An 18,234-nucleotide genomic window follows, 5' to 3' on the forward strand; every position below is an offset into this window, starting at 1 on the left:
GACAAACATTTATTACAACAAATCGACTCAAATCTCCTTTTTATGATTCTGTCTGTATTAGAAATTACAATAGGCTGCATAAATCTTCAGCTTTCCTGCTCAGATTGTCAGTTATGAACGTATTATTTGTAGTTTCTCAGATGTTGACAGACGCTGTTCTACCTTTCCTTCCATCTCTGAGCAGCGAGGAAAAGAGGAGCACAACACAGAGGTTGTCAGTCCACCGTTAAACCTAACTGACTTTATCGTTTCTTTCCTCCTCAAAAAAACATCCGTGTCGACAATTTTGGGTCTGCGTCTCCGCGGCCTTGTTACACACCGGCTCGTTTGCTCGGAGTGACAGCAGCAGCACAAACAGCCCGGCCTGACAGACATGTGGGTGTAGACGACAGATTGTTGTACTGTACTCTGTGAAGCCGGCCGAGTGTAAGAGTCAGTCACGCTCACCTCCCTCCCCTCTCCTCTCCTCTTCCTGTTCTGCCACAGCTCACATCCCTCTGCTGGCTTTGCACTACAAAGTCAGAGAGTGAAGTGCAGGTGTTGCAGAGTTGCCGCTTTGAAGATTTAATGTCAGGAAATTGCAGAAGTCTGATATACAGATTAGAAAAGGAGAACAGATATAGAACGTGGATAACTACAGCATTTTACAAACAGCACACTTTAGAGTAACCAGATTTCAGATGTCAGAGTTTTTCAGATGACTGCAGCAGAGAGAGAAAGAATTTCCAGGACCTATTCTAAAAAGCTTTGGTGAAATGTTTGACTTTTTAGGTGCCATGTTACAGAAGCATTTCCAATAGGTGGTGTGTTCAGAAAGCTAGGCAGGCCTGCTTTAATCCCCAATGTGGTCTGACAGGTAGAGCTTTCTCCCGGGCAGTGCAGGACTCCAGAAGACTTCCATAAATTGAAATATAAGTTTTGTGTTGAAGGTAAGAAGTGGTTTAGTTACAGTAGAAGTTTTGAATCCACTTGTTTATAATTTAGACTAAATAGGAGTACACACCTGACAAATTCTGCCTCCCTCAGATCACCTGCTGGGAGGTCGAGCCTTCAGTTATCAGGCCCTTCTCCTTTGGAATCGTCTACAAGTCAGGGTCAGGGAGGCAGACACCCTCTTCACTTCAGGCATGGACCAGCTCTTAGTTATGCTGCTATAGGCTTAGATTACCGATGGACCTGATACACAGTGTAACCAATAGAGGGAACACCTCCCTCACCCTCAAGAGACTGATCTGTGCTGAGCTGGAGAAACTAGTGAGGTTTGAGAAATCTCATAATGTTGATGACACCCTGAAGACCCTCCCAGGGTAGGATTAAAAAGAGGAGGTGCCGAGCCAACATTACTTCATCTCTATTCCAATGCAAAAAAGGGGAGGTGCACCAGGAACCACATGGCGCCAAAGACAAAACCATGGCCTTTTCATTGGCCATGTCTTTGAAACATTATGTCTTCAAATATGGTGGCTGGGGAAGTGGTCTGATAATTAAAAATATGACAATCGGCATTCTGTTCTGGCTTTATTTTTGCTTGTGCAGGGCTCCACAAAGTTTGTAAAGATGAAACATAGCACAGCTTTCAAAAGAAAGTTGTCTAGTAAGAAATTTAAAATATACTACAACTGTTGGACACTGAGTATAAATCTGAAGAGAAACATTTTACGTGTTATCAGTTTTGAATATTTGGATATGGACAACATTTGATTGGGGAAAAGATCATCACTCACATTCACCCATTTACACCACATTCATACACTGATGGCAGAGGCTGATGTGTTAGCACCCATTAGTATAGCTAATCCCATTCACTCAATGTTGGCATGGTGTCTTGCCCAAGGACCTGTCAGCATGTGTACAGCTGAACCTGGGATCAAACCCCCGTCCTTTGGATCAAGATCTGACCGACATACCACTTATTTGCCCCGTTTATTTAACATATAGTGGCTTGTGCTTGTTTAAAGCCAGAAGTTAGATGCGTATAAACCATAGACTGAATAAAACATGAATGTAGTCTCAGGAGTGTCTCCCATTGGTTTTAGAATAGGTATTTTGAAGCCATTCAAAGGCAGTCACCATATTGGAAAAGCTGACCTCTGACAAACAGTTACATCCTGCCAGCCTGTATGTCAACACAACCATGCCCTGATAATGTGAATCTAACTCAAAATATCCTCTTTATATCACTTAGTAACTTCAAAACAGATTTGTTAGAAAATAAATCCCCCCCAACATTGTGTTTGAATAAAGAAATGAGCAACAGCCTCAAGTGGACTCTCGAAGATCTGCAGTTTTTGCATCTTTTTTGTTTATAGCAGTAGCTTTAAACTTCAACGTTTTGCGTGTAAAGGGGGAATTTGTTTGCATTTCACATGTTTCATCTGGTTTGACTATTTTTCTGGGAGATCCTTTGTTTGACAGGTCAACATGGAAACGTACGAATACAGCAAATGTGGTTGTACCCGTTTCAGGTAATAACTGGTGTCCAAACAACAAGTTCACCAACATGTCTTTTAAATAAATTCAGTATTTTTCAGGATGTTATACCTATACAGAGGACTGGATGGAAAACCCACTGTAACCGTACACAGAGCATTTGGCAATATAAATTTGTGATGACAGGACAAAACTAGTTTCAATGCAGGCTTTACACTGTTGGATAAAATCCATTCACGTTCTACTGCAACAATTTCCCTGCTGCAGATAGTCCAATACTATCAGCCAATATATGGGTCTAAAGCCGGCTCGGAGGGCTCACATGAGTGTTCATCACTCATTGATTTTGTTGCAAGTCATCCATACATGTCTGTGGAGCGGGGCGACAGCGAGCGCATGGCCGCTCACTGTAACCTTACAGGATGGAAAGATCTAAAGGAGGAGATAACGGACATGGCTGGTAATTCCCATCAGCGGGCGCCGTGACCGTCGGACTGTGCAGCAGACGTGAGCTCTGATGGCAGATCCATCACTGCCGATGCACACACTCCTCCTCCTCCTCTCCATTTCCACTGTTTCCTCCTTCTGTGAGCGAGGAGCACAGCCTACTCTGTTTCACTGGTCAGTCATGCCCATCATCAGGTTAGAGAGCGAGGACATCTATCACCATACAGCTCCAAATCCAAACGCCTGCATGTATCCAGTCAGAACCAGACTGTAGCATAGTCTGTGCACCATCTTTTCAACATGACACATCGAGGCCTGAGACATTGAAACTGAATCCCTAATCTACTAAACATACAGATATAATGAGACGTGTTCATGCACTTTAAATAACTTTCGTTGTTTCTCTAAATTCAACCTCTGCGACAAACTTTCCATACAAGGGTTCAAGAAAAAAACACGTTTCCTTATTCCAGCTTCTTTCTTGGGAAGAAAAAAAATTGCAAGTACAGAAATCTCTGAGAGTCGATCAGCTCTTTTTTGTCCACAATCAAAAAGGGTAAAATGTCCCAAATATCAGCAGCGATGTGCAAAGGATGTAAAATATGTTAGAGAAGCAGAGCCACAGATTTATAAAACCTTTTTTTATTTCGCAAATAAATAAATAAATAAATAAATTGTGCCTTGAAGAGAAAACAAAACCATGACTGAAGTTCAAAACTACAAAAGTGACAGTTAATAAAGTGTCATCTCCTCATGTGTCAATCTGTCAAAGTCCTCTCGAGTCCTCTTACTGACATGCTTACTTGAAAACAGAGTTTGAGATTGTTATTACCAATCTGAAGCTGAAACTCATCCTGTATTTCTAACTGATCTCTACCAAAAAGAGAGGCTGAATAAAGAGAAAACTATAAACGAGGACGATTTGTTGTGTTCATGACATAATCAATGTTAGTAACACTTATATTTGACTTTGAAAAATGTACAAGACACAAGCTTCAATCTGCAAGTCCTTTATGTTTGCCCCATTCTTCCTCACAGACCACCTCTCCTCTGGACTGTCTGGATCCATGTCTTGCTTCACCTGACTACACCTTTAATGAAAATGCAATGCAGTGTCTATATTTTATATTTTTATGACTGTTTCATGAAGCGCCGTCACTATGACTCTTAAAGTTTGTAAACTGGAAGGAAGAAAAACGTGAGCTTCATGCTACAATCACTGCACCGAGGTCGACCTTCTGACCAGACAAATAAGTTTCATGGTAACAGTGGCTCAGATGTACAGCGGGCCATCTTTGAGTTGGAAGATCTGCTGTTTGATCCTGCTCCTCCTGGCTTAATAGTGCCATGTCAGAGAAAATAAGATTCTCACTCCAACATTCAAATGCACAGTTTATTGAAATTTGGGGATCCTTTCTGGACTCTGTACGCAAACCTTTGAAACCATGATTCAGATGCAGCTTCATCATCTCTCTCTTTCAGAAGTACAACTAGGTCTTTAATGGGACTGGGAAAAGTATTTCATGATACCACTGGCAGTGACAAGGTAGGGATTGTTTTATAATGGTTGTTGTTGTTGTTTCTGTTTGTTTATTGTTTTGTTTTTTGTTTACCTTTATATTTTCTTTAACCTAAAAAGCAAAACAGTAACACAAGCTGTTGTTGTATGTCCATGCTTCATCTACTTACCATGTGCAGTTATTGGTTCTTTCCCTTTGCACATGTCTCTCACTTTTCCCATGTAGATGTGACTGCTAACTGCGTTTGGTGTTTATTTATAACATCCTCTAATACCATTGACTGATCAGCACTGCACTTCACGTATACCCTGTTTGTATCTCAATAAAAAGATTTTGACTAAAATAGTGCCATGTCACTAAGCAAGGTACTAAACCTCATGCTGCTCCTGGAGGCATAGCCTGCAACAAATCTGACTACCGTATACAGTACACACATCACAGAAAAACACCTCTACGACAAACACTGAGCAAGCTAACAAGCCAGGTGAGCACAGATATTGATCAGTAGGAGATAAGTAAATAATAAGTAAAAGAATCTGCCACTTTGCAGTCCAGTTAAAAACATTATACTCATATAGTGGACTCATTGTAACCATTGCAACCTGCGATCTCAAAATATGAAGCCCATGCAGAAGTGTTATAAACTGCAATTCATCGAGTGTCCACTTGAGGCTGGCTGCAGAAACACCAGAAACCACATACACACCCATTCAAAGAAGACGATCTTTACAGCAGAAATAAACATGTTTACAGCCTAGTTCAAAAAACAGCTTGGGTCTATGTAGCTAATTTCTCTATCGGCACACACTGTGCAGGGGGTTATTTCTTTTTTCAAACGCAACGGTTCAGAAGATATTAAGTATACCAGTTTTGCCCATTTAAGGACATGACTGACTTGATTGACAGGCGGGAACACAGTAGCTTTTAGCTGGGAGGCTAAAGGCCTGCCTCTTTACCACACAGTAGCTCGACAGAAGTTAGAGGGCATTCAGCATTTCCAATATAGCTCCCATCGACGATTGGCTTCGAAACAGTGTTCAGAAACAGATGTGTAATGTCACGGATGCTATGTCCATTATTTATACAGTCTATGATTGAAACCCACAATGCATTTTGAAAAGTAGAGTCACAGTCGCTGGTCACCAAATATTATCATCATCACGCATTGCATTTTAAAGTAAAACAATGCAGATGAGAAGAGAAGAGCACGACCACGACCACGAAAGTTCCAGAAAAACAGCTGTCACATAATGAGTCAAGGGTTTTGACGTCCTCTAGACAGAACTCTCTGGATGGTATATTGGGCATAGAGAAAGAATTTGTGATTTTGGACATAGTCTGACTTCTTGGACAGTTTGTTCCTATAATAAACAGATGTCACGGTAAGACAGATTATTCGCACAATATTTACCTCAAAACTCTCAAAAAGGCTTCAACACCACAGACACGTCTCAGGGACTGAATTGGCTGCAGATAGCTAGCAGCTCCCACCTGTTACCCAAAGAACCAATGATAGCAATGTACTTTAAAGCTTAATCTTATGTCAGCTGGTGAGATGTATAAATTCAGCTAGTACAGTCGTCATAAAAAGAGAATTGAGCTGTAGAGACCTAAACCAGGCTGCAAACGTGTTTATTTCTGCTTCACTGTTAGGTCTCTTTAACATGGTGATCGATGGGCGATAGTCTCTTGGAGTCAGCCTCTAATTGTCTCTTGATGCACTGCAGTTTTTCATGCATGCATTTTTGTGCATCGGTTTCATTTCTCAGCTCCAGAAGTTGCTGCATTGAAAAAGCACGTTTGGTAAGTTTATGATAAGTCCTCACCAGACAAACAGAAGTTAGTTTCTCTGCTTCATCATTTGTACTGATTTACTTTGTGTTCACATGCTGCTGTGTAAATGGAAAATGTACACATTCAGCATACTGAGCAACTCCAGCAATTATTTGGCCTCCTGAAGAATTCAATAGTAATTCCCGTTTGCTTTGTTTTTTCTCCACAATACCCTGAGACGAGTGTCTGGTTCTTCAAATGAACGTTTTCTGTTTTCTCTGATTCTAAATGTTGAGTCCATTCATAAAGAGAATAATTGAAAAAAAGAGAGACAGTGGAAAGCTGTGTCAGTGCCTTCAAAAGGGCTGTGGAATTATGTCATATGAATGCAGATATCAGTGCGAGTGTGTGAGAGGTCTGCTCCAACACACACACTACCTGGAGATGTAAAGCAGGTTGGACGAGGTTATCTAATCGCTTCCTGCCTTCAGAGACACTTCTCTCCCCGGACCGCTTCAAAGCGCTGCTATCAAGGTACCACACGCCTCGCCATAAACCGATTGCTCTGTGCGGAGAGGGAAGACGAGGACGGGGGGTAAGCTCCCCTCAGGATCAAACCTGGGTCGCGAGCCGGGCGAGATTCTCAGAGAACAACGCCCTTCAACCATCAGCTCCAGCTCTGACCTTTGAACTGTGGACGCGATTGAAAATCTGGAGCAGTGCGTGCAGGAGAGAAAAGAGGCTGCGGTCATTAATCACAGACTGCCTCCGACATACCATCCAAACACACACACAAACACACTCATGAAATTCAGGCTGCAGAGTCTGCCTGGAAGGTTGCACTGGGGATATCTGAGCGTGATTCCTCCCTAATTTTACACCATCAAAGCCGTAAATCCGAGGCAGATTTCCCTCATTGGCACCCCTCTGCAGCTGAATAGTCGTCTCTGCAATGATGCATGCAGAGAAGAAAAATAAGCAGACACCACAGACGCCGCAGTAGGTGCTATTATCATTGACTTTATGGCCGCACACCAAGGTCAAGTGTTGTTTTGTGTGTTTGTGGGAGCGAGCTGACCCCCCCTCCCCTAGCCCCCCGGGAGGCTGAGCTCAGATCAGACTACCCGGGACTCACCAGGAGGATCACTGAGGTCACAGTTCACCAGACGGAGCAAACACACCACAACAAGACCGAGTCACCTTCATGTGTCGGATCTAAAGTTGTGAGGCATCAATCTGTCTGAGGAGATACACAGCAGCAGTCTGGGGGAGGTCAAAGGTCAGCTGCACACAAGAAAGCTCAGTTTCAATTAGACTTCTTTCACGACTCTGTAAACTGTGAATTCATTGTATTAATTAATAATTTATATGTTACTGTTTGGGCTATAAAATCAAATTAATTTAATGACATCTGTTGTGTTGTAGACAAATACCACACTGATGTGTTTTTCTGTTGTGAAAGTTTCATTAGCTTCTTTGCTTCATGTTCAAAACCTTTTCAACTTACGCCAAAACTTTGTGGCTGCCACTGTGGAATATAAATGAATGTGAAGCAGTAATTGGAGCTTTCTTTCTGCATTATTTATGAGGTCAGAAGAAATAACTCCTTTATGAGAGTTACAACAGCAGTTTAGAGGATTTAACTTCACACCAGCCTCTGAATTTCTCTTTAAGTCTGTTATCTATCTGTTGATTTTTGTGCACGCACAGAGGGTTACAGAAAATATTTTTCTATGGATTTGTACTGCTTTTCTATGTGGAACATAACACAACAGGTTAATACTACAGTGACAGCGCATGTACGAAAGACGCCAATAAGTAGGATGATTATTTGGTCAATCAACTGAAAATTTTAATCTTGGGTTAATCATTTGTAAAATCAAAATGTACCTAAATTATCAGGCTCCATCTCTAAAATATAAACCAATCCAATCCATCTTTATTTGTTTATCACTTTTCATATGTACAAGTACGCAACTCGAAGTGCTTCACATAAAAAAAACACAGCCATCAATAATAGTAAAAGCCGATAATGACTAAAACGACTAAAATGTTAAAATGTGCAATTTTACTTTTGTTAAATCATCTTATACTGAGCATTTCCAGATTTTGGGTTGTAGGTGTGATAAATACTCAATTTTAAGCCATCGTATTTCACTCTGAGGAATTGTATCATACTCAAAAATATTAAGATTTGCTGAAAAAACTGAATGGATTAGTTCTAAGAAATGAATAAGTAATCATTAGAGTCCTGAATACATTCTGGTTTTGATTACACTCAAAAGTGATATCAAGACTTTGCTGTTTTTGAAAATACTCAATGTAGAGAAGCTTTTTTCCCCCCTTTGAATCAACTGATTTCTGTTATTAATCTGTAACTTGTAGTTTTTTTCAAAAAAAAAAAAAATACTCTTTAGGTTAAAACGTATCTTTCATTCAGTGAGTTTCTACAGGTACAGCTCAATTCCTAATTCATGCTGTCACATGTTATTTGCTCTTCTATAAAATGTCTGCTGTTGTCCTGTTCCAGACGCCTCCAAGCTAAAAACTTTCAAGCTGGTTTGATCATTGCGGACTCTTTATTTCTGTATTTAAAAAATATTACACTCCAAGAAAAAAATATGTAAACTCCAATTCTCCACTCCAGAGGACATCCATTGAACTGAATTAGAAATAATGAATGAATACATGTTGGGAAAGGCAACAGTAAACATAAGGAGATTTATTTGTATTATGATCAGTTTGAATATATGATATTAAACAGCGACAGAATTAAATCATACCATATATTAAGCAAAGATATCTGAGAGTCACTAACTGTAATATTGGTGATATATGAGTATAACTTAATCATTAAAGTACTACTTCACTGAGGCATGAATTGATTAGATGCATCAGTTACTGCAGGATGTGATACCTCTGCTGACCATTCAGAAATAATCTAATCCAGAAGGACTTCCTCATGAAACATGAAGCTTTGTTTGAAATCAAACCAAATACAAATATATATAAAATGAAAACACACACTTTTATAGATTTACTGATAAAGCTTAGAGGTTGCTGAAGTCCAAATGACTAAATTAACCTGTTATGAAGCACTGAACAGGTGAAGGTATGACGTCTTTACGTGGAGTAAAGTCACGCTGCCCCATCAATAATAATGTGGTCAATAGAAATGAGGTATTCTTGCATTAAATCTGAATGAGTCATGCATTATCAAAAACATTATTTACATTCAAAATACCTTTTTAACTTTAAGTTTATGATATGTTAAGGCCGCCTCAGATGGGGTCATTGGTTGATAGAACAATGCCATCGCTAGTTTTTAATCGCTGCAATTTAATATTTGGTGTAACGTCTATTGAATAAATAGAGTCATAGCTGTAGAGTAATATCTAGACTAGTCCCATTTCCCATGCAGTTGAATCTTCATTTAAACAAAGTGTATAAATGCTTTATTGTATCCGTTCTTTGTACATATATGCTGTTTAATGTTTTTAGTGTTAACTTGTTTTAATGGACTGCATTTGGATGTTAAGACTAACTCCTGCCCTCTGCACACACAACGTTAGACGTAACATTAAGTTCTCAATTTATTCTAACTTTTTTTAATAATGTGGGTTTTATTTCCAAAAGTAGCTGTGGTTCAAAACATCACCGCACTACACTGATTCCCACTGGACATCAGAGGGACTGCAGGACGATTACAATCTCCTATTAAACTAACTCAGTTTGATATAAGTCTTACAGACGATTTGCTCATTGGATGTTGAAAATAGGTGAATATTTCTATATTTTTAACAACTCTTGACTGAAAGTAGCCACTCATACCTTCAGATTAACTGATAAATCATCTGGTTCTTATTGAATACTCTCAAGGACTCTTAACCAGCACCTTTTTCATAGCTGGAATCCCTTCAATAGACTTGAAGCAGCACCTTGATGACCTGAAAACACACCTATGATCCTCAGTCTCCATGATAACACCAGGAGCTTCAGACACAATGAGACAAAACACTTTGAGCACTATTCCAATCTCTTTATGAGAGTCTAAAACCCAGTGTAAGTCCCGAAACAACCGTGGGTCTGATTTTGGAGAACCTCCAGACATGTATGAATGAATTTTCTGCACCTGTGACCATCCTGAGAGGCAGCGAGTCCCAGAGCGAGAGCATCTGACTGTAACACAGCCGATATCTGTGCTGAGCTGAGGCCAGGGAAACGGTGGTGCAGTGAGGGAATTTCAGCGTTGTTCTCCGAGTCTGATCTCTCAGCCCTTTTGTGCTCAGCCTCTCTCCAGCAGCCGGGCTTGAAAAGCTCCAAAGTGACGCCTCCATGCTGCTTTAAAAGCTAAGTAGCACAAAGGTTGAACAAGGAGCTGAGAGAAATGTTCACTTAAAGTCGACATCTGCGCTGAAGAAACACAACACTCCACTCTCTGCACGGCTCCCACTTGATAGCCACACAATGCACCGAGTCCGAGTGCCTGCAGTCGCCTGTATCTGTGTGTGTGTGTGTGTGTGTGTGTGTAGGTGTGTGTGTGTGTGTGTGTGTGTGTGTGTGTGTGTGTGTGTGTGTGTGTGTGTGTGTGTACACACGTGTGTTCAGCTGCACAGCATGTGGGCATTTGAGCAAATTCCTTTGCTAAATAATTGAATTAATACCAGCCCGCTCTTGATTTCAGCATCAAACAGCTCAATGAAACACCTTTTATTTGTATTATTCAGTTTAATATAGAGGCCTCTCAACTGAAGAGGGACTGTTGTTAGACAGGGGTCTGGAGAGTGGAGGTAGGTGGAGGGGAGTGGTGGGGGTTTCACACTGTGTGAGCTGTGCTGTAGTGATCTCAGAGGGACTTTCTTCCCTCCCCAGCGTGCACACTGCTTGACTCTGCAGGCCCCATTTGCAGCGTTTGATAATAACACCTTAATGTGACTGCTACGACTGCTGCCAGTGGGACCACCACGTCTGCTACTCCCAGGGGAGAGAGGAGAGGAGAGGAAGGGAGGGAGGGAGGGAGGGATGCAGGGAAGGGAGGGAGGGAGGGGATGAGGGTGGGAGCCAGGAACCACAGAGACCTCAACGTCTGACTTCAAGTCACAATGCTGCACCGAGGCCCAGCGAAAACCACGTCTGCCAGGTTTCTAAAAACGCTGCCAACACAGCTCAAATCCTGAAATCCTTCTGCAGTCTGGGCTCAAATCTGTGACTACAGGAGGAGGCAGAACTGATGAAATAAAACCTGAAGAGAAAGAATCACTACTGCATCAAAATATAACACAAGCAGCATAACGAATATCAGAAGACAAAATGTACAAATGCATCAATTTTAACGTTCGTGTAAAGATGTACCAAACTGAACAGAGATTCAGAATGAGATCCAAATACAAAATATGAATTCTTTAAATGGTAATGCTGATTATATGAAGTGGTTTTAAAGCAAACTAGTTAAATAAAAGCAGCTTTACCTTCCAGAATAAAATTTAAATTACCCCTCCTCCTGCACAAAAAGATACCTTTTTTTATCTGGCATCACAAAAACGTCGGTTTCTGCTTGATGAAAATACAAATAAACATGTGCATTGGATGTTTTTTTGTATATTTTGAATTGGTTAAACATAAATCCAGAATTAGATATGGGATAGGGGATTTTAGGCATTTCAAACTGATTTCTACGGCCTGGTTATGAAGTACAGATTAAGAAGAAACTACACTCAACGCCTTCACCGTGTATCCATGTAAAGTGATCCGAATTACATGTAAAGGACTCCTTTTAAAGTTAAGTATAAATTGAAATTATGATAATCCCAGATGGAGTTCCGCAGTCCAGGAATAAAAGTAGGCGTGTTAATTAAATATTGGACCCATAGGTGCTTGCGTGGCCGCTCTGTGTTATATAGACTGCTCTACTGTCTCACCTGCGCTCTGCTGCTGTTATCGGGGTCAAGGCGCGGCTCGCAGACAAGAGGCTTAAGCGGAGACAAGAGCCTTTAACACGAAATAAAACCATCAAAGTTCAGCTCTAATCCCCGCCGCCGTGGATAAGGCTCCCTGTTAACGGGCTGCACAATAAGCTCCGTTTACTCTGGGCGGGATGGCTTCTTTGTGCGAGCCTTTTTTTTTCATTTACTGCTGAACAATTCAACTCAGACAACACCGAGGACAGGGTTTATAAGAGAATCAGGGAGGATTTTCACCACCAGTGCGCTGCCAGATAAAAACACACACATTTTCCTCGACAGGAGAATTTAAACGAATGCCTGGTGTCTAAAAAATGGTATTTAGCTAAGTGATTTAACACACAAGAGACATCAGGGGAATTACCGAAGAAGGGGCCAAAATCTAGAGTCTGAAAGCAGAAATGCAAAAAACAGAGAGTTATGTCAAATGAGATCAAATATTATAACTTGTTACGCCAAAATTATATTTAAAATCAATTTTTCGAATAATATAAAGAGATTGAAAGGCCTATTAGTCCCGTTAAAGCTCCATAAAGCATCATGTTCATGCTTTGTATTTAGAGGGGGGAGTGTAAAGGCCGTTTTAATAGTTTCAGAACCTTGGACAGCTCCACATCCTTCAGTTGTGTGTTTTTACGTCGTGTGTTAATTTTTGATAAAAATAAGTCACCCACATTTACACACACTGCGGATACAGGCTACATAAATGAGTAGAAAGATTTACCCACATATATACTTCAACTCGGGAAACTTATGTGAAAATAAGTCTGGATACATTTACGGGCACAATTCTCGCTGGCGCACACATTTATTTTATCGTCCAACTGGTTTCACCTGTTGGGCTAAAATCCAACAGTTGGGGTTAATTAGAAATAATAATTACTACAAAAATTGCATAATATGATTTATTTTAAATCTAGTCAAATAAAGCATTTTTTTTTATCTCGAAGCTCTAGTTAAAGAAGAACAGATCAGACCTCATCTGTTTTCAGGCCTGACAGTCCGTGATTTAGTGATTTAAAAACAATGAGAATGAATACATCACATGTTCTTTCTTTTAATCTATATTTTCTTGTTGGAAAGAGAGACTGTGAAGTAATATTAATTGTAATGATGTAGAAAGAACCTAATTAAGTGTTAAAGATCAAACATAAAGCGTATCTTGGTTTGCCACCTTTAAAACTATTTCTAAACAAAACTGCTTTAAGCTAACCTGTTGTTAAATTATAATCAGGTTTAAAAAACAAGCAGTAAATACAGTTTATGTATCAAATTAAGGCTCAATCTTTCTCTTCAGTTTGTTGTCTTTTAAGTTTGACTCATTTTAAACCTTGATGTGCGCTCAGATATTATAAGAAATCCACAACAAATGTATTCTTTTAAACTTTCAGGACTAATAAAACAGTCAAATAAAGCTTATACTGGTTTCTGTCACTGGGTTCTTCCCTTACAGCCGCTGTAGAGTGTGTTCTCTGCACTCCAGGCAGCCCGACTCGAGATGGGCTTTTGGTTTGTTATGGCGCCCCCGTGAGACGATTTCGCTGCCTGTGCCGGTGTGTGATCGCTGTTTGAGGCATCCGATTTCTTTTGTATTCATACATGAGAATTGAAACAGTTTCAGAAAGCTTTCATTTCCACACATAATGTATTATTTTAACCTTTAGTCCTGCGCGTAAACGCGAATCCGACAGCTATATAAAGTAAGTGCTTTTTACGCACAGCATTAATGCGCATCTAAAAGGACAACCTGGTGCAAGTTTCTGTGTCAACCAATTAAAAGAAGCATGAAGATAAAGTTGAAACCCTGCACAGTGAACTGGATATTTTATGCGCGCACCCCTCAATAAAATAACCAAACATCCGAAGAGGTAACGCGTTTGGGAGTGCGCGCGTTTGAACCTCTCATAGCGAGAGTATAAACACAATAATTGCTTTCTAACTTTCTGTGAGAGCAGCGTGAGGTGTAAAAAAAAGTTGAACTACAAGTACAAGCTGAGCACAAGCTTCCAACTCACCAGGCAAAGTGCAGGCGTCAGGAGGAACACGGCGCACCAACACGTCACCTGCATCCTCCCGGAGCTCAAAGTTCCACTAATTTCCCTCGGCTGGTAGTCGCGGCTTTGCGGGGCATAAATCCACCCGGTATCCGGCTCACAACGCGGTCAAGCCTCTAAGCAGCCCAGGAAAAACTGACATAACGCACCCCATGACCGCAGAAGAAAGCAGAGAGTTTGAGTCTGGGGGACAGGACTGAGGAGCCGGAGAGGAGGCTGCTGCTGCTGCGGGTGCTGATGGAGTAATAGGAGGGTGGGGGCGACAAACAGCGGTTAGTTGAGAATTAATCCAGGTAGAGAGAGCAGCGGGGTCATAGCTGAGAGCAGGTTCAGGTCCTGATTGTCTGATAGCTGGCGCGCGCAGCAGTCGGAGCGCTCCGTTGTGAAGCGAACGGCGGGGCTTTCCGCTTTATACCGCGCGCTTACAACACAGGCAGGGAGACTCTCGCTGCAGGGGGGAGGGACGACATGAAGAGGGGGGAGTAAAAAAGGCAGGAAAAGACGAATAAAACGAGAGGAGATTGGTCCAAGACGCAGAGGATGAGGAACGCGAAGTTTTTCTCTCTCTCTTTCTCTCTTTTTTCTTGAAGAGACGCCCGTGAGGGAGAAGCGGTTCACCTTGGCTGCTGGTTTGTGCGCTTGATGTAGATGAATGAGCTGACATTCACAACTCCGCTGCCAATAACTCCTGGCAGCCCCCCACTCCAAACCCCCCCTCCTACACCAAACAAGAGAGCCTCATCCCTGAACAAACACAACAGACGCTGTTCATGATGTCATCCCAAAATATTACTACTCATTCTCACTGTCAGAAACTACTGTATAGATGCTAACTGTCAAACTACTAACAGCACCCCCTCATCTGCTCAACATCAAACAATGTGTGAAGCGTTTTCATGCAAGATATATAGAAAATATATAGATTAATATCTATAAAATGAATAGATATTCTAACATTCTCAAAGATTAATTTTACTGAAACAAACTGATTCATTTCTCAGTAATTCATTTCCCCCCAACTTCATAGAGTGCTACACTGAATTGGCCTTTGGGAGATTTAAATTAGTCTCAGTCTGAACCTAATTATTATAATTATTTTGTAAAAAAATATGTAAAAGTTAGTTTTTGTACTTGTGTCTTTTTGATCCCAGACAGCATCCATTTGCATCTGAAGCTTGAAAGATTAAGTAATTATGTTACAAGAAAATCTTTTTATACCAAATATTGTGACAGCAGTTTACTTAATTAGAGGCAGAGAGAGCTTTTGGCAGCTTAAACAGACTGTGTGCATTGGCACAATAGATCCACTAGAGTTTTTTTAATTTTTTTTACGCACATTGCATTATTTTATGGTAAAGTCAGTCAGGTAATAAATTCTTCTGGATGAAGAGCAGCTGAAGAAACTTGGGATGGCTCTAGTTTTGGTTTGGAAACAGACTCCAGATGTTCATGTTGCATGTTTTCCTGACCTAAATGTTTCATTAGAAGAACTCTGTGGTTTGTTTTGTGAGAATGTTCCCATCACTTCCGACAGTAACCTCTCTCTTACCTCTTATGATACACTGATGTGGACCGGTATGTCAAATAAATTGGATTGGAAAGTCTTCATAATAATAATAGGTGTACAGTGTGATGTGAGACACAAAGTCCTTAGTATAAGTGCAATATCAACAATTCCTACAGCTTAATTAAGCATCCAACTCCAGTAAACTATCAACTATGACTATAAAATATGGAAATGGAAAACATGAGCTGACTGACATATTATCTTTTTGTCCTTCCGTTAAAAAGACGAGACAGTTCTCCAATTAAAAGGCTGCAAGATTTTAATTATAAATATTTTAAGTGTATTGAAATGTCTCTTTATGGACATTGACTTGACTGGATTGGAGGCCACTGAATTCAATACAATCAAACTCATACTCTGACTTTGTGACATCAGCAGATATTGTTTAGTTGTCCAAAGAATCAATCATTTATGGTAACATGATGACACGTCTGACATATTCTACCACAACAGAAACCTTATATCTAGATTACTTTTCCATTAGTTTTAAGTTAGGTTAGGTTGTTATTTTAATACAATCCTCAAATGTGAGCTGAATTAGCTCATACTGAGCCCTCCCTGCACAGTGAAGAGGGCCAGCATGAACATTTGCCTGAGGTTTGCTTTATGTGTGTGTAAGAAAGTAAATAAGTAAGTAAACTTGATTTATACAGCACTTTTCACAGACAAATGTATCAAAGTGCTTTATTTCAGCGTACAGACGGAGAAAAAAAAAGATAAATGAAAGGCAGCTTCACGTAATAAAAGACCAATAAATCCAAATGCCATGAACAATAATGTGCAAAATAAAAAATAACCACTTAATGGACTGAGTGAACGCCTGTGTAAACAGATATGTTGTTAGCTGTTTTTGAAAGACTCCACTGTCAGCAAAAAAAAAAAGACAAAAGCAGAGAGCTCTAGAAGTTTGGTGTTGTGGCATCAAAAGCACAATCTCAAAAGTCTCAAGGCGTGACGGTGGGATAGACAGCAGGTGTATGAGTTGGACCTGAGGCAACGAGCTGATGAGTATAGATGAGTTCTGTGAGGCTCCATGTGGTGGCATGTTATAGACCACATATTTTTGTTGGACTTGTTGCATAGTCTTTACCTACTCTTCAGTGTGATAGTTCAAAATGTGCCGTTTAGGTGCTTTTGAAGAATAAAAGTTTAATATATGTTCTTAGAAGCAACTGCAACTCAGGCAACACATCTGTCAGGGGCCATGAGAGGTTATGTTCTAGTTGATAACCCAGACGTAGATTTTAAGCACGTTAAGAAGTGTATGAAAAGTCGTATATGTGTTGTTCATCAATCAATCAATCAATCATTCAATCAATCAATCAATCAATCAATCAATCAATCAATCAATCAATCAATCAATCAATCTTTATTTTTAAAGGGCCAAATCACAACAAACGTTATCTAAAGACGGTTTTCCAAACAGAGCAGCTCTAGACCGTACTCTATGTTATATTATTAACAGAGACCCAACATCAAGACTAGATAAGTCTCAGTCTGATCTCACCTTAATCCACCATGAGCATTGCACCTCGCAGTATTTAGCAAGTTACAGAGGCGAGGAAATACTTCCTTTTAACAGGCAGAAACCTCGAGCAGAACCAGACTCATGTGAGACAGCCATCTACCTTGACCGTTCTTGTCTTCTACTTGCTCAGAGGGAGCACAAGTATGTTTTCTTTCATTGTATAACAATAAAACAAAACAAGCAGAACTAAATTAAACCCTGGATAGGGGGATATTTATGCGTTTTAGTGCTGTCAGCATCAACATATTTGGTGCCAGATCGAGACCTGAAGTTAACATGTGATTTTCTTTTAAATCATGCTCTATTTCTGCAACAGTTTAACTAAAGTATCCCTTAGGGCACACTGTAGTCAAACCGTTGCAGTGTCTTCCTGCTTCTTGTTAATGCCATTATGGGAAAATTACATCACAACTGCACTTTTGAATGCCACATTTCAGCTAAAAAAAAAGAAAAGATTAGTACTTTGATTTTGAGCTACTACCCACAAGCTAAGCATACAGGCACAGGTAATCAGACTGATGTCAGCGGGCAACCTCATCACAAAAGCTCAACTCAAGATTAATTATTGAAGTTCTTCTTTTCTGGTTAAAGCCACTCAAGTCTGTCTATTTGTTTCAGTTGTGAAAATGAGGCATTGAGAAACTTTGTGGCTTCCATCAGTTTTTTGTTGAGAAGATCCGACACCCACAGAGTATTAACCTTAACTGTGAGGACGTCAAACTTACTCCGAAGGGGCCCTGGAGTTTCAGTCCTTGCTTGGATAATTAAGATGTTTTTTCAGTGCAGGAAATGTCATCTTTTTAAGTTCACATGATGACACCCGAGCCAGTTTCATTCACTGATGGAAACTGATCTTCAAGTTCACACATTTGTTGCTCAAAGGAAGCTGTTTTGTCTGAGTTTCACTGAACATCCAGATTTGTGTAATGGATAAAAGCCAAAAAGGTAATTAGAT

At 40.3% G+C, this 18,234-nt stretch overlaps 1 protein-coding gene across 1 annotated transcript in view; it reads right to left on the reverse strand.

Moving 5' to 3' along the window:
- nxph1 (neurexophilin 1) overlaps positions 1-14,568 on the reverse strand; it is a 64,395-nt gene extending 49,827 nt beyond the window's left edge. The window contains exon 1 of the mRNA XM_034705139.1: positions 14,146-14,568. Within this exon, the coding sequence (XP_034561030.1) occupies positions 14,146-14,199 (54 nt within the window). The 5' untranslated portion in view covers positions 14,200-14,568. The remainder of the gene's footprint in view (positions 1-14,145) is intronic.
- Positions 14,569-18,234: the final 3,666 nt, after the last annotated feature.

Source organism: Notolabrus celidotus, chromosome 16 (genome assembly GCF_009762535.1).
Source record: "Notolabrus celidotus isolate fNotCel1 chromosome 16, fNotCel1.pri, whole genome shotgun sequence".
NCBI lineage: Eukaryota > Metazoa > Chordata > Actinopteri > Labriformes > Labridae > Notolabrus > Notolabrus celidotus.